At 40.2% G+C, this 23542-nt stretch overlaps 1 protein-coding gene across 1 annotated transcript in view; it reads right to left on the reverse strand.

Annotated features, from left to right (window-relative positions):
- Nucleotides 1–23542, reverse strand: part of WDR44 (WD repeat domain 44) — an 82996-nt gene that overhangs the window by 27091 nt on the left and 32363 nt on the right. The window contains exons 3-8 of the mRNA XM_003775020.4: nucleotides 17793–17867; nucleotides 11394–12033; nucleotides 11058–11188; nucleotides 9159–9251; nucleotides 7747–7883; nucleotides 5392–5475 (exon numbers count right to left, since the gene is read on the reverse strand). Of these exons, the coding sequence (XP_003775068.1) occupies nucleotides 5392–5475; nucleotides 7747–7883; nucleotides 9159–9251; nucleotides 11058–11188; nucleotides 11394–12033; nucleotides 17793–17867 (1160 nt within the window). The remainder of the gene's footprint in view (nucleotides 1–5391; nucleotides 5476–7746; nucleotides 7884–9158; nucleotides 9252–11057; nucleotides 11189–11393; nucleotides 12034–17792; nucleotides 17868–23542) is intronic.

Below are 23542 nucleotides of genomic sequence, written 5' to 3' on the forward strand. Positions count from 1 at the left end.
CTCATGCCCAATTGTCTGTCAAGCTAATGAGATAAGAGATCACCAGTCATAAAAGTGTTTGATTTGTTATAGAAAAACGAGTCTATTATGTAAGTTAGCTTACACTGTGATCTGTGATCCAAACCTAGGAAAAATCCAAATGACTGGTCTACATCACTTGATTTTAAGGCACTACCATTTCCTCAGGTACAATTATCCGAGTCAGACGTGCTATCTGAGAAACTGGCCAGATTTGATGGCGTCAGCCACAGGTACTGAAATAACGATAAACATAGTCATTTAACCACTTTCTTGCACACTTGAATGCTATTGGAACCAATTTATAAAATTACTAAGATCACCTCTTTTCCCTAAGTCAAACTCTTGGCCGGATTATTTTAAAAACAATCTTGGTTCATTTTTTTTTTTTTTTGGGGGGGGGGAGAAATCCATTTACATATGACGGAAGACTAACTGCTAAGACTAGTTCTTATGGTCATGCACCGAGCACTCGGCTTACACAGTAATCCCCATGTGGGTCCAGGAGCACGTTTAGACATTCTGGGCCTGATCCCAGTCTGGTGACCAGGCGAACAGGCAGCCTGTTGATCAGTGAGTTGCAAGAACTGGGTTGTATTCAGAAGCCATAAGTCTACAAGAATCTCCTTTTTTTGGCTCGATTTCTTCTTTGCTGACTGAATTCCAGTGAGAGAAGAAACAATGGTACAAGGGGAGAAGCCCTGAGCTTTTCCCAAGCAAGGCTGATGCGCAACTTGGGAATATGGGCCTCTCTGCACATCACCACTGTGAGCTTATTTTTCATACTCCCTTCTAGATGAAGGAGAACTCTGAGAGGTCGTGTGAGCAAGTCAGTAGGAGATCTGAGAGTGGGGCTCACAACAGATTCTGTAGGCAGTCAGCCCACTGGTCACTGATGCCTCTCAAGGTATGCTTTCTTTGTCCCAGCTCTGTAGTATTGGGCCATATGTCTCATCCAATGGCTAGGCCGCACTTTGATGAAAAAATACACAAATAAAGCATTTATCAAGTACTTCCTACATACACAGCACCATGCTGAGCTCTGGGATACCAAAAGAAAAGTCAGATGGTCCCTGCTCTCACGGAGCTCCCATTCATATGAGACAAACCAGCTACAAGTCAGGCAGGAAGGTCCAATGGTCCACTTCTTTAATGGCATGTCCGTGGGTAACCATGTGACAGTGCCAAGGATCTACAGTAGCTGCATGAACACTTGCCAAGCTGCATGCCCCCAGGGTTCCCTTTTAGGCCACTGGGCTAGAAGCAATGCTCTTCCCAAGGCTCTTGGGCAGTCCCCCTAGAAGCTGTGGGGATGGTGGTCCAGGTGGTGGTGACTGGACTTGTGAGGGACATGTGTCTCCTGTCTCTCCCTCAGGAAGCTTAGCTTCTTTCCCTAGGTTGGCATGCATGCCCCCAAAAGAGTAGGTAGGTTTTGGCAGTTCTAGTTGTCTACTATCACATCTCACTATATCACCTTCTGAGATGGGTCCATGTAACTCTACTGCTCCACATGAAGACCACAGCCACATCCTAGAAGATTAATAGCTCCTGAAGTGCTCTAAATGTCAGGAGCATGGGGCCATTTCTGTGTTCAGCACTCCCCTTTTGGGGAAGAACACAGTTCCCTTCAATCCACTCCTGCTCTTTGTCCTCGGCAAGCCAGCATACACATCGACTTCCCCTCGTGTGTGGTGGCCTCCTCAAGCCCCATGACCCAGTACTGTACTGTGACTGACTCACCATGGATAGAGATTTAAAATCTTCATGTCACCTCCAACTATGAGACTTCAGTGAGCTTCAGCTCAAAAAAGTCTCCTCCCTGATCACTATCTCCTGTCCTTCCAGTGCTTCATCATTTCTCTTAAAACTTGTTTTCCCCATCACTATCACTTCCAGTCCCTCCATCCTGTCCTGTTTTTTGTATCTATCTCCACCACTCTGACCTTACATTCTTTTCAGACTCCTTTTCCTCCTTCATATAACGCCATGCTTGATCTGTCATTTCTTTTTTTTTTTAACTTATATTTTATATTTTTCCCATCTCTCTCTCCTCCTCACACCAAGAACAAAGGAAAAAAACAAAACCTTTGTTATAAACATATCGAGTAAAGCGAAATACATTTCTGCATCAGTCACGGCAGAAAATCAAAACAAACCCAAACAAAAAAGGTCCGTACTGTTCTGCACTGCGAGCCAGTCACCTCTTTGGCAGGAGGGACGTAGGGTACTTCATCATGAGTCCTCTGGCACTCGAGGCTGGTCGTTACACTAAATCCTTTCAAAGCTGGCTGTCGTTCCTATGGTTCGTCTTTGTATATACTGTTCTACTTCTCTTCCCTCTGCATCAGATCATTTAAATCTTCACAGGTTTCTCTGAAACCAGCTCCTTCATTATTTTTTCATTCAGATTCATTCCTACCACCTTCCTTCTGCACTGCAACTCCCAAACTAGTAGATGAAGTCTCACCTCTGGGTTACCTGCCTGACCCCAATTCCTGCCCAATCGTATTTGTTTTCCCATTTTCTGGCCCCATCTGTTAACACTGTGCTCACAAACTGTCCTCTCACTTCTTGCTCACGTGTACTATGCCATCTCTCGTATCCATAACTTTGTAGAAACTGTTCTCCACCTCATAAATGCCTTTTGCCCTTCTCATCTCTGCCTCTCAGAATTCATGTTCCCTCAAGGATTGGGGCAGGCACCTTGTTCCACAAAGTCTCTTCAATCAAGCCTTCCGTTTGTCAGCATACGCTTCTTTCCCCCGTTTCCTTGTACGAGGCTTGCCAGTGTCAATAATATTAATTTTGCTCCCTCACAGCCACATAATCTACTCGAGAACAGGGACACTTTTTACTTGTCTTGGTTAAGTCCAGAACCCTGCACGGGACGCACATTTAATAACGGGTGGCTGAACTGAATGGAACAAGCTTTCATATCTCTGAAATCTAGAAGCCTTTATCTCTGGGTTCCATTGACAAGGAAGATGGATTTTTTGTCTTCACGGTAGTTATACAATGGACCAGATGGGCTCAGCACAAGCTCCCTCTTGCTTACAAATCAGGCACTCTTTTTAAGTTGCTAAGGAACCTTTCAGTACACAGAAAGCCTAATGACTAAAGTTCCCTAGTTCTTCCGTGTTCAGAAAAGGCTCAGGAATACTCTCCACATGAAGGGAACCTGGCTTAAACAAAGCCCTGGGAAGGGACTGCTTAATTTCTGCCTTCCTCTCCCCGGGGCATGAATCAGAAGAGAAGGGGATGCGTGTGAATGGCTTATGAGCTGGACCACTGGGGGGAATGCCCACAGTGGGATCACAGACCCACTCAAATACACAATTCCACACAGTTGGTGATTAACTTCTGGCACTCATCACCCCCAGAGGCAGGCCCAAATTAGAAGCTTAAAAAAGGCATTCATAGCAGACCACCAATAATTTCCTATCATCTCTTCTTGAATCTTCCAGGAATGTTCTTTTAAAAAAGACAGCCAGAGATAAGCAATGCTGTACACTTGGAATAAAAAGCAGGCTAGTCCTTGATGAACTTTATTTAAAGCCAATCCTCCCTTTATACAAGTGAATGGTTTCCCCAGACTGTACATCAAATGATTTTTATGTAAGGTAAATTTGCACCTACCCACATAGCCTACATAACAAAGGCATACACACAATAAATCATAAAAGGTAGAAAAATGGAGACCTTAAGGAGTACCATGATAATAAATGGAATTATGAAATGAAAGGTAGAGTAAGAACTGTAATATATAGTATAGTTATCATAGGTATATAGGATGCCACCTTTTCTCCAACTACAGCACCTAGCCTTTATCACAGGGGATCAAATGCTACACCATTTCGCCTATGAAACTCCCAAGAGATATTTGAACAGGGGCTTTTGTTTTTCTCTTTGTATTATCTGAGAACTTTGGAGACAACCATGTGAAACGGGATTTGCTGGAACAGGACCGCCCAGCATGACGGGCCTACATCAAAGAAGGCACTCTGCTTTATGAGGAAAGCGGAATCCTACCCGGATGTAGGTTTGAGATGGCATTCTTTGATAAATCAGGTCAGTTTCATCTACACTAAAGGTCTGCTCTGGCAAGTAGGGACCTTCATCCACTGTTTTTTTGCAGGCACTTGGGGAACTTTTTTGCTATTTCAAAAGCTCCATTAGCAGCTTCTCCTGACACTTGTGAAATCCTGTATTATTTTTAAATCAGGCAAACCCACCACTGCTTGCTGTAAATCCCTATGTTTCTTCAGAGTACTTAACCTTTAAATCTTCAAAGGGACTTCAAGCCTTTGCTTGAATCGTCATGCATTGAATGAATTAATTGTCATCAATTAATCATTGAATTAAGCCATCATTAAGCTTAAGGGAATCTTCTTCTGAGCCTGGGCTTCTATGCAGTCAATAATTTCTCCCCCTCTAGAATAGCCCCTTCTCTTTGTTTCAAGAGATAAGTGGCCTTAGTGCAAGCATTGCCAGAATAAAGTGGCCCTTTATCTAGGCAGCAGCTCTCACTGTGGTGTGCACAGTCAACACTGTAAGACTAAGTTCACGTGCTACCAATCACAGTTTTTGTCTCCATATTTCTAATTATTTTCATTTTTATTTCCAAGTTTATCCGTTTGCATCTATGAGCTGGTTCACTTTTCGTCTCAGAGTGTGTTTGCTGCCACCAGCCACGGTGAAAGTTTAAGGATCACCACTGACACAGGGAGAGACACGCAGGAAGTGACACAGACATGTTTCTCAGCTTCCTACCGCCGTTTTGCTGGCCGGCATCTGCTTTGGGCAAGGAATTTTCAAAGACAAATTTGGAAAGTAGATTTCTCTCGGAATTCTTTATGTAAAGTCAAATGTGTACAATGGGAATTGATATAAAGTGAAGACGGTCTTATTAAGAAATGAAAGGACTATATGATTAACTTTTAAGGCTGATTTGTCTTTATATCTGTGCTGCTCCACAAAATAGGCCTGGCACTAGGTGGCACTACCTTTAGTCAAAAAGAACAGAGTTCCAATATGACCTCAGATGCTTATTAATAGCTAGGTGACCCTGGGCAAGTCACATAACCTATGTTGCCCTCAAGTCTCCTCATCTATGAAATGGGGCTAATAATAGCACCTACCTCCCAGGGTAGTCATGAGGGCCAAATAATATTTGTAAAGTACTTGACACAGTATCTAGCACACAGTCTTATATATAAATGTTATGAATATAACTATTATGCCACTATTATGATTGTTGTTGTTGTTATTATTGAAGAAAGAAAATTGGGGAAAATGCAGATATCTCAGAATATAATGATTCCCATCTTTTTATCACTACCTAAATAAGATGAAGTAAGAGCTAACCAAACTTACGTCTTCTGCTTTAGCCTTCCACCATCAGTATCCGTTGGCTGGGATTGGATCTTCTCTTCATCATCTGATTGGGCAGCATCATTACTGTAGAAAAAGGAGAAACAAATTTTGCCATTTTTAAAAATGTGTAACCGCCATCTTTTTCATTTGACCTTTACCCTCCTCTAGAACAAGTCCTCAGCAGCCAACCTTCATGGGTACTTACTTCCCTGTTATCAAGGACCAGGAAGTTGAAAGGGGTTAGAAAATCTGGAGGCCTGTGATTTAATCCAAGATACAGTGTAATAATTATTCCAAATGACCTTCCAGGGGCATCTTAAGCTTTGCAAAGTGCTTTATCTATACAGTACACAGTATCATCTGAGCTTCTCAACAGCCCTGTCATATGGGAGCTAGCATCCTCCTCATTTCATAGACTGAGTGAAGCTGCGACTTGACCAGAGTCCCAAAGCTGGTGAGTGGCAAAGGAGGCTGAGATTCCTCCAAGCACGTGGGCTGTCTAGTGGATATCCCTCCTTATCACATGACCAGGCCATCTGCTTTGAGCAGACATTTCCCTGATGATATAGATTCTTCTCCCTCCCCACCCCCATTCTTGTGATCATGAATTATTCCTAATGTAAAAGTTCATACATTTATTAAAACTGTTCCCTAGATAGCCAGAGTTTTCTCCCAAATTAGTTCCTCTAAAGTCATTTCTTTGACCTAAAGAGATGAAAAATTAGGAAAGATCAATGAATCTTAAAATAAAATTTTCAAGAGGAATGCACCGACTCCATTGTGACCCTCCCTCTGGTCTAACAGATGGATGACACTTCACTAGGGATCTCAGTACCTCTTAATTCTTTTCCAGTTTTAGAAATTAAATCTCTGATTTAGGTTTAGGTCCGTTACCTTTTGAAATCCTAAGAATTATGAACTGCACACAATGATCAACGTATACTTGATACTTTCCTAAAAAGTCATCTCTTTACTAGGAAATCTATACATATGTTTGTAACTTATAATAATTGCAGTTTTATTAAAATGTTGATGTAAATTTCTTCCAATTCAAATCAAGATATTTCATGTTTTGCTAAAAAAAAAATGTGACAACACAAAGAGAAGGATTACATTTTGACTCCAGATATACAAACTAGGAGAATAAAACTGAAAACTAAAGAAACTGAAAGCAGATTAAAATTATGTTGTCAAATATATTTCTACATATTATTGGTTTGACTAAAAATCTTTCTCTTTTTGCTTTTAAAAAAATCTTCTAAGGGATGGCTGAACAAGTTGTGGTGTATGATTGTGATAGAATACTATTGTGCAGTAAGAAATGGTGAGCAAGCCACTTGCAGAAAAACCTGAAGACTTACAGGAACTGATGCAAAGTGAAATAAGCAAAACCAGGAGAACATTATAACCAGGAATGGCAACATTTTAATGAAGATCAACCAGGAAAGACTTAGCTATTCTCAGAAATACAAAAATCTAAAACAATTCCAAAAGATTCATGATTAAAAAAAAATGCTATCTACCTCCAGAGAAAGAACTGAGAGAATCTGCATATAAACTAGCATGCTTTTTTATTTTTTTTCATTTGTGTGTTTTCTTCTGTAATAGTTTTACATGACTTCACATTTGTAATTAATACATATTGCTTGTTTTCTCAATGGGTACGGTAAGGATAGGGAGAGATTTTGGAACTCAAAATTGTAAAAATCAATAAAATTTTTTACATATAATAAAGAAATATTTAATAAAACAAAAAAAAAACCTTTTTTTCCAAGAGGATAGTTCAAATGGGTAGGGGGCAAAAGGAGGGATACGGGGGGAATTTTAGGTGGTATAAAAAAGAGATTGCAATAAAAATTTATTTTAAAAAAATTAACAAAATAAAATAAAAATCCAGCAGTGCACCCTAACCATCCCTGCACAGTCATCCATCTCCTAGCTTGACTTGCAGCTTACCCATGATTAATGCTTATGGCTTAATAAATGTATGTGGGGTCAACGTGCTTGTCCTGATTTCTTCATTTAAATGAATTCTTCAGTCTGCTGCTAACATTGTGGACAGCTTCCTACATGATGATACAAATTTTTAAAAATATTCTCTTAGGAAAACTGAAAGTGTAGGTCATCTTGAGAATTTCTTTGGAATGAACAGGGTCATTTTGTTACTACCCCATTAAATTTAATAAACACTTTCTAAAAAAATACTTTATGTAATGGAAAGTCAAGGCTTCATAGATGATCCTTTTATTAGTTCTTCTTTACAAACTGGAAGGCCTGAGGTAGTTGGTTCAGTTCAGAATAAAAAAAAAGTATTTAAAAAAGGAAATCTTTCTTATACAAATGATAAAGCCATACCTTACATATTCCTTGGTCCTTCTCATGATGTGTAGAGTGAGAGGATTAATTCCAGTAGGCAGTTTTTCTTCTGCAAGGCTCAAAGGTATTTCCTCTCCGGTATCAAGGTTCTTAATCATCACACTGGCAAGAATTTCCTAAAATTAAGAAGAATGCTTAGTACCAGACCCCCGATAATTTTCATATTTCTGCTTGAATCTTTCAGGAGGATTCTCTTAGAAAAAGAAATCCAGAGACATGCAATGGTATATATTTAAAATAGAAGAAACATGGCATATTGCTTGAAAAACAATCATGACTTAGGAAGCAGAAGCAATGAACACTGATCAATGTTTATAGTATACTAATAATGCTACGAAAGATGTAACCGTCACATGATGAGCTGTAATAGACAATGCCACATAAATAATGCCTCATAATCACAGTACTAAAAAGAACGAGCCAAAGAATCTACCAAGACAATCAAAGATAGATAGCCTTTCTTCCTATAGCCTCTGAATAGCAAAAATCTTGACATCTCTTTTCCTGCAATGATCTGGTTTCTGGATTACAGCTTTGCTGCTCCTCCCCTGTCACCCCGGCCTCTCTCCTCTTCTCCATTTCCCTGACTCTCTGTTCTAGACCATTCCCACCATGGCTCCACTCCAACCAGAAGGTTCCTATTCTGGTCCTGATTACCCTTCTCCAATTTCTCAGATCAGTTAATTCCTTTCTATTTTGGATGAAAGCACTCAAAAACAAAGCGTGTACACATCGCATGTTGTCTGGTATGGACAAAAGTAGGTGCCGGTAGTATCATTGGGTACTTAACTTTAGAACTAAGGTGGCCTTCTAGCATTCCTATAAACTAGGGCTTCTTAAACTTTTGCCACTTGGACCCCTTTTGCCCTGACTCCAGGCATAGAGGTATATAAAAAAGGAATTCAAAGATTTACTGAAGATAAACCATAATTTCATAACCCCCACATTCAGTCTCACTACCCTATATGGGATCGCAACCAACAGTTTAAGAAGCTGGCCTATAAATCATGTTGCTTTTTCTCAATTATCAAAACCATTATATGACATTGATTTCTTAAAAGAATGTATCATCACCATTTTTTTAACCTACTATGTGCCAGACACTATACCAAGCGCTTTACAAATATTATCCCATTTGATTCTCACCACCACTTTGGGAAGAGGCCGTTTACTTGATTTACAGATAAGGAAACTGAGGAATCAGAAGTTCAATGATTTGTCAAGGGACATGCAGTGTTAGGTCAAGGTCCCATTTTCCCTTTATGTTAAATAATCAAAAGACAGTTAGAGATGCCCTTTTAAAATTATTTTGAAGATCACCTCCAGCATTCTTCATTTATTTTGTATCATGATGCTTTTAACCATTTTTAAAAAGCCATTTTGACAGTTACCTCATCAGTGAGCTCTCTCCCGGAGTTGGACCTTGGTCTTTGAGGGCCCATCATTTCCCCAGTTGTCTGCCCATCAGATGATTTTCCATTTTCCTGAAGTTATAAGATTATAAAAAGCAAACCCAACAGACAATTTCAGAGAACTTTCAATTAGCCATTACCACACACAGCTGTGAAGAGTTTCAATATTTCTGATGATGAAATCTATTAAAATGGAAAATGGAAAACGTCCATTTTTGTGACTTAATGTTCCTAGCATGCTAAACACTGTCCATACTGACCCCTCCGTTGCCCACAAAGTAGCTGGTTCTTGAACCTTGACAAAAAAAGAAATGTGCTCCATCTGGACCCACCCAAAGAGAGTTTTAGCACTCTCCAAGGGGTAGGGTAACAGAGAAAAATAGGTCGGCTGCTGAGCGGGACTAAAAGGGCGTGGATGTGCTATATTCCACTGCCCTTTCGGCTCTGCCACCTGTTGTGCTCGATGCATGCTCACATTTGGAACACTCCAAACATGCCCCCACATTAGCTACTCGTCAGGTTTTCATGTTTTAAAAGATATGGTGAAAAAAATATCTGTTTGGGCAGAACTGCGTCAGGAATGTGAAGCATTGTCTCTCATTTTTTCAACATTCCCACGATGACGCTAAAACAGCCAGCTGGGCGGGACTGGTATGAAGAAAGCATGGAGAGAGACAGAAGGGGACTCAAGCTCCAATAGATGAGGGCCTAAGAATGAGAACAGGCAGCTCTCAACAGAAGAGAAAGCCAAGCTACCAACAAAAGTGAGGTGGAAAATTGCCCCATCGTTAATAATTAGAGAAATGCCAATTTAAAAAAAAATCTTGGTTTTCATTTCATATCCATTAGATGACTGGCAAATATCAGACAAAAATGGTAAATGCTGGCTATGGGAGGACAGATGCACGTGAGCACCACTGAGGGAATTATAAATTAATGAGTTCAACCATTGTGAAAAAGAATTTGGAATCTATAAGGAACTCGCTAAATCACGTTCCCACAATTCCAGCACTAGGTAAATACCCCAATACTCACAGACGGGAGGTAACGTCCCAACTACACCAATAAAGAACTTCCTTTCCAGTTCACCACACTCATTGGTTGGCACAAAACCCCAACAAATATGACAGGTTCTGAGGAACTTGGAAAGACTCATCAATAAGTCTGGCATTAAATAAGCAGAACCAGGAACACAATTTACACAACACCCACAATAACAAAGAAAGAACCCAAAAGACATCAGAACTCTGGCCAACGTAGTGACAATCCTGCCTGGGACACACAGACACACACACACACACAGCCAGAGATGACCAGGTTCTCTGAACTCTTCTCTGGCATAATGGAGAAGTCTATTTGGGAGAGTTAATGGGGAGTATAATTTCTCTGTAGTGATTTCTCAACATATACTCAACTTTTCAAGACTCTCTATTGCTTAAGACAAGGACTGATAAGGCCATCAACCAGAGGCACTCCTACCCCCAATGCAGCTCATTCTGAGATGCACACAGAAGGGTAAGTGACTTTCCTGGGGTTAAGCAGCTAGCAAGTATTGGAGGCGGAACATAATTCAGGTATTCCTGGCGTGATCCATGCTACACATGTACTTCAAGGTAACTCTCATGTACACAAGTAATCACGACAGCAGCTGCTCATATTTCTAAAAGGTCAACGTGTTCTGATGAAAATACAATAGTAACCTAAACATCAATTGTTTCCATAGCTTCCTTCCCTTCGGATGACCTAGAAGTCTCTGTTCAACATCAGACATGACTTTGGTGTGTGAGGTCAGAATAGAAAGCAACAAGTGAAGACCTTGTTTCTAGTTTCAGAGAAGTGAACAATTCTTCTTGTCTCAGTAAATGGGACTGCACTCACCTGATCAGTGACAACTTTTTCTCCACAGGTCGCGCTTGCCAAATCAAGGGAAGGTTGTATTTCCTTGGACTGGGATGTGGAAGACGAATTGGAAGTCAAAGCACTACCAGGTGCAAAATTCTCTCTAGGAACTACAAAAGACTCAGCATTAGAGAGACAATATCCACAACGTTTCCCATCAACCTTCCCAGCAGGAACATTCAAACACTAATTCTCAATTTCCTCTACTTAATATGACATGAGCTTCAATGTCTAGCACAATTGCTAGTCTTGCCTATCGATACTGCTTGAAGCTCCTGGTATCTAGACTTCAGAGTGGGCCTCCAGCACACTTGCCTTCTAGCTCCGCTGCTTTGAGAGTCTCCAGGTCTAACTCGTTTTTCTTTTTCCGGGGTGGGGCAGCAGGCCGGGCAGGAGGAGGTGGTCTAGGTGGAGGGTGATGGGCCGGGGGAGGAGGCCGAGCCGGGACGGGCTTCTTCGTGCTTGCCACGATATCCGGTTCTGCAGAAATATGTCTTGGGGGTTTCACAGGAGCTGCTTCTTCTGCTGTAGCTACCTCTTTGGGAGGGAAGAAGTCCATCGGTACCTGTTCTAAAATGTCAGTTGATTTTATTTCCTCTTTTTTGGTTGCTGCTGCTTCTTTTTCCATGACATTATGCTTATCTGAAGAACTGATTTCTGTTACGTGAGCCGCTTCACTCGCTTGTTTCTCGGTGGGATCTTCATAAGGACAAAGAGATTTGCCAGATTCAGGTTTGGTTTCCTTAAACGCAGTCTGTGTTTCTCTTTTGTTAACATCTTGTGACCCCTGATCTGTGGCTAGGAGTACAGGAATATTGCTCAGAAGGTCTGTTCCAACAACCAAGGTACCCACAGTTGACGGTGGATCCAAATGTTCTTTTTCCCTGGAATCCAAAGGTTCATCTTCAAGCTGCTGGCTTTCCTTCTGGCTTTCCTCAATAATACTTTCAATAATCTGGAAAAAAAAAAGAGCAAAGTTGAGATATTTCTGAAGGCATTCTTTGAACTTCTGAGCCAGTGCAGACTGCCCATGCAGGAATCATCAAGTTCAGCCCACTCTAGCTAAGCCCAACCAATCTTTCAAGTCGTTTGCATATTCGTGCTATATTAATTCAAACAACTGTTTAGATATTTATTAGCCCAGTTAACAAGGTGTTCAAACATCCATTTGAACCTTAATAACCTGCATTTATCTAGTGTGTTAATATTTATAAAGCACCTTGCTCACAAAGCTAGTGTAAGCATTATCTTCATTTTACAAGTGAGGGAACTGAGGCCAGACAGGTGTGATGACTTACCCATAGCCACACAACTAGTAAATGTCATAGCAGGATTTGAACTCAGGTGACAAAGAGCTAGACCCACAGCCAAGGAATCTGAGTTTCAAACCCTGGTTGTGCTGTATCACCCTGGCCTAGTATCTGTATGTCATGGGCCTCATGTATAAATGATGGGGCTGGGCTGGATACTATAATCCTAAGATTTTACCCAGTATTAATAACATTTAGGGAGCATGGCTACAGCAGTTTCAGGCTTTCAAAGCAATATATAAAATAGATATAGCTCCATAAAAGTAAACTCATTTGATCTTACAACAACCCTGGGAGGCAGATGCTATTATAATTCCCATTTTACAGATGAGGAAACTGAGGCAAACAAGGTTAAGTGACTCACCCAGGGTCACACAACTACTCTATATCCAAGGCTGGATTTGAACTCAGGTCTCCCTGATCCTAAGTCCATCCCATGTTCCCATCCACTGTGGTGCCACCTAACTTCTGGTACAAAAAGAAGGTTTCTGGTTTTATATACCTACTAAAGCCCCTAACGAGGAGAAAGTACCAGAATAGAAAGAAGGTCAAAAGATGCCAAGTCCCAAGTAGGTCTCCTCTTCCATAGCAAGGCCAAAGTCACATCTGGCTCAGCAACGTTTCTCGGACAACAATCAAAAACTAAGGGCCGAGGAAGCCTGCAGCTGATGCCAAGGCTGGAAGAATGGGAGCAGGAGATCACAACTGAGAGAGGAACAATAAGCATCACAATCCAGCTGGGAACTCGTCCACCAAACTCTCTACTCTTCCATGGATAAGGACACGGAACCCAAGCTTCTGAGTGAGAGGCTTCAAACGTAGGCCATACACAACTAAGATGAAGATGTGGCCCTGGTCAAGCCAGAACAACACGATCAGCTGTTTCAATGATTCCTTCACCATCCTTGACCATGTAAGATCTGTCAAACAGCAATCCCTACCAGTTCCTTTACCCTACTCTTGGCCCACAGAGGTGTTCCAGAGCAAATCACTGAACCACACTTATCGGGACCAGTACAAATTTCTGCCAAATTCCACAGGATATTCTGGGTACTCAGTAGTGGTCCCCAATCCCATCAACCCTCTCTTAGATGCAGAGTACTGGCCAATGCACAGCTATGTTTCCAAGCTTGTTCCATCTTCCTCAAAGTCTGAAGCTTACTCCAACATCCCTCTAAGCAGACAACCTTGCCTCATGCTTTACTGACAAGTTAGGGAATCTTAGATCAAGAGCTGAAGGGGACCTTAGAGCAACCCCCTTTTTACAGAAGAGGAAACTGAGGTCTAGGAAAGATAACATGAAGCCTGAGTTCTTTCTTGATCCAGCCGGTCTTCCTTTCCCAGCTGCTCTCTTCCCTATAGCTCACATTTCTGATTCAAGAATGCCCACTACCTCCCAATGACAAGGCCTGATCAGTCATGTTAGGAAACATGGCCCAAATACCATTCTGCCTTTCTCCATTAGTTCCCTCTACGGCTCCCAGACTGGCCTTTGCCCGACTTTGTGCTGAATCCAATGCTCTACTCAACCGCTCTTCCTTTACTGAGAACCACGGAGGAGTGGATTATCATCAAAACTGAAACAATTGGGATAGGTCAGCCATCAGGGTGGAATGCACTGGCAGCTTCCCTTCGCTTCCATGACGCTGCACTGACCAATCCATGCTCGATCAGCACCTCTTCCTGCCCCCAAAGTCCCAGCCACACCATTTCCCTCAGAGCTTCCCCTTGCTCACAGCTCTAGCCGTTACCTTCCAAATCCCTCTTCTCAAGAGCTACTCTTTCAGGAGGGAGCCAGTCAAGTTCTGGTTTTTGAACTAAATACATTCCAATGGAATTCATCATCACTCCCCACCCACAAACAATAACAGGCTTCTCTTGCTCAATTCTCTCCCGTTTCTGCCGGCCCCACACAAAACGGGCATCTAATAAATGTTCTCCAAGTCCTGTGACTCAGAAATGTGGGGTTAGTTGTGACTTTTCTCCTCTGCCATCCAGACTCGGGCACCGAATCGATCTGAAATGTCTCTATTTCGCACCCTGCTCTTGATTTCTGTCACTAGCCCTGTCTTTGAGGCCCTCAGCACCTTCTGGCTGTCTTATGACAAGCGCCTCTTAAAAAGCCTTCAGTATTCCCTGTGCATCATAGCCAAGTGCTGCCCGAGGTCCCTGGCAGCTCTGCCACTGAACAATGACTATTATATTCTGATGACTCAGTACAATTAATCTGCTTCCAAGACCTTTCATCATGTCCCTTCCAAGACTCCCCAATGCCTACTATGGCAAGTACAGAATCCTCATCCTGACATTCAAGGCCCTCCACAGATTTTCTCAGTATTTCCATATATGAAGAGATCTCTTCATTATCTCAAACACAAGCCTGTAAGCTTATTCCTAGTCCCAAGGCATGGCTCGGGTTGTTCGCTCTCCTCTCATCAAATCCAATTTAACCTTTAAGGTCCAATTCTGGCTGTCCCTCTGTAAAGCCTGCCTTTTAACTCATTTACCCAGAACCCTCCTTACATTAAATTCCTATGGTCACTTCTAATTGCTATCATGTGTTACCTAGTTTTTCAAATACATTTAGAATTAGTTTTGTGATCCAGTCTTTAAGAGACACTTGCAGAACTAATGCTGAAGATGCCATTAAGTCTGTCACATCCAGGAGCTTGTCCCTTCTCTCAATCCTCAACACCCAGTTCGCTTACAATCTATTTACCGGCGCTTTCCCTACAGTCAACAGATGTTCTAAGGCCTACTCCATTCTTTCAAGCCTCTTCACTGGCCATCCTGTCATCCCCTCGCATAACCATTCTTGATTCCTCCTCGCTTTCACCTCCAAATTCCAGGAAGGAACCGGCTTCCTTCATCACCCGGTTACTTCTCAACCTTTTGCTATTGGGCAAGTTGATCCCACTAACTGCTATGGCTGATACCAATGACAACCCTCCTTCCTCTTGGATAACTCCTCCCATAGTTCCCTCTTCATTAACCTCTTCTCTAGACCACTTTCTGTCTAGAAGAGCTTAGGAGACTAGATTCCCACATAGTCAAACCGTTCCTGGAGATGGGACTGAGGCAACAGGAATCTTTCAATAACCACTGACTAGCCAGGTTTACAGCCCAAAAGGGACAGTACCACGTCTGGAGTAGGAAGGCCCGAGTTCAAGTCCAGCCTCATACACTTCCCGGTGGTTTGACCTGGGTAAGTCCCTCAGTTTCCTCACTATAAAATGAGCTGGGGAAGGAAATGGCAAACCACTCCAGTATTTTTGCCAAGAATATTTGGGATCACAAAGAGTCAGACGTGGCTCAGCACTAGTCTTGGACACTCAACTGTCCTCAGATAGGCCTCCTTACCGCTTCTTCCAGGTTTAAATCTATGTCCCTAAATGACAGTCTGCTCCCTGGACTGCTTTTTAACTTTGTCCCCTAGCTTAGGAGCTCTCTCTTGGGATAGAGGGTTTGCTTTGTTGCTCACTCCCTATGACCATATCCTCTCCATTTCCCTTCATGGGAAACTGGGCAAGGGGTGGGGAAGGAAAGTCGTGTACTTCTCTCATTTTCCACTTTAGACCGCAGCTCCTAGCATTTTATCATCTACCCTTGAATACCTAGGGCCTCGAACACACCTTTAATTCTAGTTTCTGTAGTACTGCTGCTATTTCTCTACCAATTATCTACTCTTTCCCCAACCTTCCCCCCCCCCAATTAAACAGTTAATTTCAGGGGGAAAAAATGAAGCTAGAGAGCTTCCTTCCTAAGGACTAAGTCATGAATTTGGCTCAAGAATTCTCCCAAATCTCAAAGAGAACAAGATGGCTTCCAGAGCACTGGGTGGGAGATCCACTCTAAGCAACTCAGAAACTCCTCATATGGCACTCAAGGCCCATGACAGTGGACTTCTAGATTTCCATGCCATTCTTTTCTCTTTTCTCCCCCCCCCGCCCCCCATAGTATTGCAGGCCAACCAGTGAACTCTGAGTTCCTCAAAGGCAGCTTTGCACTGTGGCTCTCTGCACTTTAGCCCAGAGACTGTCTTCTATTCCTGGAATACAGTCCTTCTTCACTTCCCTCTCTTTAAAAACTTCATTTCCTTCTCTTATGGGGGGAGCTTTCCTGCTCCCAACTTGATCATGCTCTCTCCATCCTCAAATTAGATCCTATTTATTTTTTCACTTCCATGACAGAGTAGAGAGAATGCTGGACTCAGAGATGGGAAAAGCCAAATTCAAGCAATTTACTTGCTATGCGACCCCAGGCAAGTCACTGAACCTCTGCCTCAGTTTTTTCAGCTATGAATAGGGATAACAGCAGCACCTATCTTACCAGATTATTGAGATGAACAAATGGGATATGTGTAAAGTGCTTTACGAACTCTAAAGCTCTATATAAATTTTAGCTACTACTATTCCTATTATTGCTATTGTGAATGTTGTAAATCCCCCTCCTCCTCTTCCCACAATCATAAAGAGAAAGACATCTTTCTATTTTTGTCTTCACACCCCCATGCCTAACCCACTACCTAGTACATAGTAAGCACAAAACCTTGTGTAATAAACGGACAAATAAACATCTGGCTCTTACATAGTCACGGACTAAAAGCTGGAATCTAGTAATGGTTAGACAATTCACTACTCTGTTCAGTGATTTCTCTTGCTTTGGTTTTAAGCGGCAATTTTTTCTGAATTCCTTTATAGTGTGTATCACACACACACACATACACATGTATGTGACTATGCTGTGTACATATATGCATGTCAATACAACTATGCTACAACAATGTATACGCAGAGAAAGGGGAAGAGAACATGTGTGTATAACTATAGGCATGTATATTATATCTGTAGATACATACACACATGTCCATACACCTGATCTCCTCAAAGAGTTCACACACAGGGACCGTGTCCGATACAATGTTTGTCTCCCCCCAAATCTAGTCACTTGTAATACTGGTGCACCGAGCCCTCCCACGATCAGATTTTCTGGCTTGTTCTCCACACCTAAAAAAGCCAGGTCTCTGCTCCTTTTGATAAGAAGCATCTGAAGAAGGGTAGGAGTAAGCCCAAGATGACTGGGGAACACCAGGAGTCTAGCATACTTCTCACACATTGCACTTAACACCTGGTTCTAATTCCATTTCTATCCATGCACTTTTACCAATGCTATTTAAAAATTACTATTGTATTTGTCAAGTGTCAAGAAGTCATTTTAATAATAAAAAATGAGAAGATTTTTTAAAGACTGATACTTCTAAGAAAAATACATACTTTCACAGTACTAACAAATTCTACCAAAAAATGTATCAAATAGTTATGTATTCAACATGATACAAGAAAACATATTGGAGGAGAAAAACCATTCTCTTATTAAAGATGGCCAAAGTCGAAATTTAACTGACCTTTTTGGAATCATCTTGTTTCAGTTCTTGAACGAGGGGCTCATGTCCAGTTCTGTGTTTAAGGTTGTCTGTTTCCTGGAGCAACAACAAAATGACAAAGCTGAATGAGACTTCCATTTTTAAAAAAGAAAAGTAGGAAAAGATCAAAAAACTTTGGTATCTTTATTCCTAAAAGCGTCAATTTATATGCTAAATTATAGAAGTCTTAAAACCTTCAGAAGTCTACAGTCAACTTTTAGTTTTCTTTGTAGTAATCTTTAACACAAATATGCAATTCAGAAAGTGGAGATATGTGTATCTGTGTGAATGGATGTGTTTGGGATGATAAAAGACAGGAAGCAAAAACCTTAACATCACAACTATTTTATATCCATAAAATTATGGCAACATTAATGTGACTCCTAACCCTAGAATGGATTTCAAATTATGAGTCACCATATGCAAGCTATATTTGGCATTTGGGAGCAGTCTCCACTAAATACTCTGACTGATCTATGAGCTAAACTTATCAGCGTGGGTGATCCTGTCAGCAGATCACTTCCTACCCGTGCTGTTTCACCCCATGGGATTCATAGCCTTGACTTTTCATAAATTCTCCAAAGAATCTACCCAATAAAATCCCAACATGGTTCAAAGTTATTCTACGTAAAAACATGAAATAACACATTCTATATATAATGTAGTCAAAAAAGACTAGAGGTCTTCTAACATTTGTCAGACATGAAATTAGATACATGGATGGATGGATGAAGAGATATAACAAGAATTTATTAAGTACTATGTACCAGGCATTGTGATAAGGTATTACGACAACAAATATAAGCAAGACAGCCTGTCCTCGTGGAGCTTATATTCTAATGGGGGATGATAACATATGAAGGAAGATGAGTTGGGAAGGGGGTACAGATAAGAGCCCACAGTGTTTCCTGGGGTATAATTCAGGTTTGCCATAAGGAGGAGATAAAGAAGATGGCCTGCAACATGGCTAAAAAATGGCTGGGAAATATAATATTCTAGCTCATATTATATAGATACTGCCTTATATAATCATACATGTCTTTGAGATTGTCTTAACAATCTTTCTTCCTCAAGTCATCATTGATAATAGGCTGAAGTTACTGATATTCACAATGTAAGCTTGAGATTCTAGTGTTCAATGAGTCTTTTGCAACAGGGAACACTTTAAGGTTATAGAGGGTCAATCTCCCAAATGTAATCCAGGCTATGTCCTAACCAATGGCAGAGCCAGCTCATTTTCCACTCGCAAATGCCCAAGATATATGTGGTATTGTTGTTATTCAGTCGTTTCGGTCATGTCCAACTTTTTGTGACTTCTTCTGGGTTTTTCTTGGCAAAGAAACTGGAATGGTTTGCCATTTCCTTCTCCAACGATATATGTACTGATACAATAAATGGAGAGGCTGCCCAATAAAATATATGTCATCTGTGTAGCAATCCTTCTTCATTTATTTGGGTTTTGCTAGGTAACCTGCTGGCCCAATCTCCTCAAGCCAGCAGCATGACCAACACACAGAAATCCCTTCCTTTCTATGGCCAAGCAAATTTTATGTTTGTCATCTGGTACACAGATGGTTTCATTTTATTCCAATCACAATTTCTGGCACATGGTGTTTAATAAATGCCTGTTCTTTTAGACTTACTAAAATGTATTATTTCATGTTTTACTTAGAATAACTTTGGACCATGTTGGTATTACACTGGGTAGATCCTCAGAAGAATTTATGAAAAGTCTGAGGCTATGAATCCCATGGGATGAAATGGCATGGATAAGAAATGATCTGCCTCCTGATGCTGAGTGAAATGAGCAGGACCAGGAGATCATTATATACTTCAACAACAATATATATGATGACCAGTTCTGATGGACCTGGCCATCCTCAGCAACGAGATCAACCAAATCATTTCCAATGGAGCAGTAATGAACTGAACCAGCGACGCCCAGAGAAAGAACTCTGGGAGATGACTAAAAACCATTACATTGAATTCCCAATCCCTATATTTATGGCCACCTGCATTTTTGATTTCCTTCACAAGCTAATTGTACAATATTTCAGAGTCTGATTCTTTTTGTAGAGCAAAATAACGTTTTGGTCATGTAGACTTATTGTGTATCTAATTTATATTTTAATATATTTAACATCTACTGGTCATCCTGCCATCTGGGGGAGGGGGTGGGGGGTAAGAGGGAAAAAATTGGAACAAGAGGTTTGGCAATTGTTAATGCTGTAAAGTTACCCATGCATATAACCTGTAAATAAAAGACTATTAAATTAAAAAACAAACAAACAAATAAATAAATAAATAAATGATCTGCCCCACTCACAAGGATCACCTACACTATCAAGCTCAACTCATAAATCAGTGGAACCAACCCAGTCTGAGTCAGGTTTAAGCTTATTAAAAAAGCAGAAAAGTGTCCTAAGTGGAGAACTTTTTCTTAGTTGTTAATTGAATTTTATTTTTACTCCCAAGTTCTCTCCTCAAGGGGAAGGGACACTTCCCCTTGTCCCTTCCTTAACCCATTAAGAAAGCAAGAAATACAAAACCCATTACAGATATGAAGTCTCACAAAACAAATTTCCATATTAGTCATATTGTAGGGGGAAAAAACAAGAAAAAAAATGCTTCAATCTATTATCTGAGTCAATCAGTTCTCTAACTGGAGGTAGATCACACTTTTGGTTATGAGTCCTTTGGCATTGTGATTGAACCTTTTTGTTGATCAGAATTAATATTTTTTCTCAGTTGATTATCTTTACAGTATTGCTATTACTATATAAATTGTTTTCCTGGTTCTCACTTACTTCACTGTGTATCAGTTCATGTAAGTCTCTAGGTTTTTATCTGAAACTATTTTCTTCATCATTTATTATAGCACAATAGTATTCCATCAAATCCATATACCATAACTTATTTAGCCATTTCCCAAATGATGTGCATTCTCCTCTGTTTCCAACATTTTGTCACCACAAAAAAGTGCTACAAATATTTTTTGTATATATGAGTCCTTTTCCTTTTTCATTGAGCTCTTGCAGGCAGAGGCCTAGTAGCAGTATTGCTGGGGCAAAGGGCAAGCATAATTTAATAGTTTGGGGGGCATAGTTCAAATTGCTCTCCAGAATGGTTAATCTACTTCACAGATTCACCAAACAATGAAATAGTATACCTATTTTCCCATATCCCCTCTGACATTTACCATTTTCTTTTTCTGTCATGTCAGCCAATCTGATAAATATGTGGTGGTACCTGAGTGTTATTTTAATGTCTTTTTAATGATTAGTAGTTTAAAAGCATTTTCACATGACAACTGATAACTTTGATTTCTTCTTCTGAAAACTGCCTGTTCATATCCTTGAGCACTTAATGTAATCAATTGGGGAATGGCTCTCATTCTTATAAATTGTGGCTCAGTTTCCTATGTATTTGGGAAATGAAATCTTTATCAGAGAAATTTGATGCAAAGATTTTCCCCAGATTCCTACTTCTAAATTTTACATTAGTTTTGTTTGTGTAAAAACTTTTAAATTTTATAAAATGAAAATTACCTATGTTACCTTCCATGAACCTCTCTACCTTTTGTTTGGTCATGAATCTCCATCTACAGATCCGACAGATTATTTCTTCTATGGCTCACTAATTTGCTTATAAGATCATCCTATGTCTAAATCACATTAAGTTTTGAAGTTACCTTGATATATAATATGAGACATTGCTCTACATTTGGTTTCTTTCTAACAGACTACTTTCCAGTTTTCCCAGGAGTTTTTGACAATTAGTGAGTTTTTGTCCTGGTAATATCTACTAGTTGGGCAAAATTGCTTCTAAATACTTTGTTCATCTTCGTTGGTTTGTACATGCACCCTTTTCACTCTGTATAGTGATAAATTGGGATTCTTTTTAAAAACCAACTTACTGATTAATCAGTACATACAACAAACAAATGATTTATCTATTTTATTGTGAGTGGTTTTTTTTTTTAAATAAAAGCTCCTAGTTTTACTATGTCCATATATATGAGAATATTTACAACACTTTTTTGTGGTAACAAATGTTGGAAACAGGAGGGAATGCACATCATTTAGGAAATGGCCAAATAAGTTATGGTACATGGATTTGATGGAATACTACTATGCTATAAATGTTCAACGGTTTTTAATTTTCAATTTTATTAATCTCTCCTTTGATTTTCAGGATTTCTATTTTACTGTTTAGTTGAGGATTTAAATTTGTCTTCTTTATAATTTTTGTAACTGTCTTCCCACTTCACTGATCAATTATTTCTTTTACTGATTTAAGAATTTATAGATATAAATTACTACCTTCTGTCTTTTTTACTTCAGCTGAAGCATAATAGATTCTGCTCTAATTTTGAAATGCTGTCTTTCTGTTTCAAGTGTGTTCTTTGTAAACAATGTATTCTTGGATTCTGGTTTCTAATCCATTCTTTTCACTTCCACTCTAAGAAAATTCATCCCATTCACATTCAAAGTTGATTGATTAACTGTTTATTTCCCTCTATCCTATTTTCTTCAGTTTATCCTTCTCTTTTTAACACAGTGCCCACCTCAAGAGTCTGTTTTGCTTCTCACCACTACCTCTCAATCTACCATTCCCCACTCCTTTTACTTAGTCCATCCTACTTCCCTATTGGGTAGTATGAATTTCTATACCTAATTGTAGAGGAGAACCTTTAAGGTTACATTTTGCTCAGTCAAATGCTGTGTCTACATATGTACTTGTGCAAGTATGTATGTATGCACACGTGCACGTGGAATATACAGCTGAATGGATCTTGTATTCCTTATACCTTTCTCTCAACTATGTAAAATGAAGATGGAAAAGATATGAAAAACAGTCTGTGGAGATTGGCTAAGATGACAGGAAAAAATAATGATGATTGATGGAGGGGATGTGGGAAAACTGGGACATTGATTCATTGTTGGTGGAGTTGTGAACGAATCCAACCATTTTGGAGAGTAGTTTGGAACTATGCTCAAAAAGTTATCAAACTGTGCATACCCTTTGATCCAGCAGTGTTACTACTGGGATTATATCCCAAAGAGATTATAAAGAAGGGAAAGGGACCTGTATGTGCACGAATGTTTGTGGCAGCCCTTTTTGTAGTGGCTAGAAACTGGAAACTGAATGGATGTCCATCAGTTGGAGAATGGCTGAATAAATTGTGGTATATGAAAATTATGGAATATTACTGTTCTGTAAGAAATGACCAACAGGATGATTTCAGAAAGGCCTGGAGAGACTTACACGAACTGATGCTGAGTGAAATGAGCAGGACCAGGAGATCATTATATACTTCAACAACAATACTAGATGATGACCAGTTCTGATGGATCAGGCCATCCTCAGCAACGAGATCAACCAAATCATTTCTAATGGAGCAGTAATGAACTGAACTAGCTATACCCAGAAAAAGAACTCTGGGAGATGACTAAAAACCATTACATTGAATTCCCAATCCCTATATTTATGCCCACCTGCATTTTTGATTTTCTTCACAAGCTAATTGTACAATAATTCAGAGTCTGATTCTTTTTGTACAGCAAAATAACGTTTTGGTCATGTATACTTATTGTGTATCTAAGTTATATTTTAATATATTTAACATCTACTGGTCATCCTGCCATCTGGGGGAGGGGGTGAGGGGTAAGAGGTGAAAAATTGGAACAAGAGGTTTGGCAATTTTTAATGCTGTAAAGTTACCCATGTAT

Source organism: Sarcophilus harrisii, chromosome X (assembly GCF_902635505.1).
Source record: "Sarcophilus harrisii chromosome X, mSarHar1.11, whole genome shotgun sequence".
NCBI classification, from domain to species: domain Eukaryota; kingdom Metazoa; phylum Chordata; class Mammalia; order Dasyuromorphia; family Dasyuridae; genus Sarcophilus; species Sarcophilus harrisii.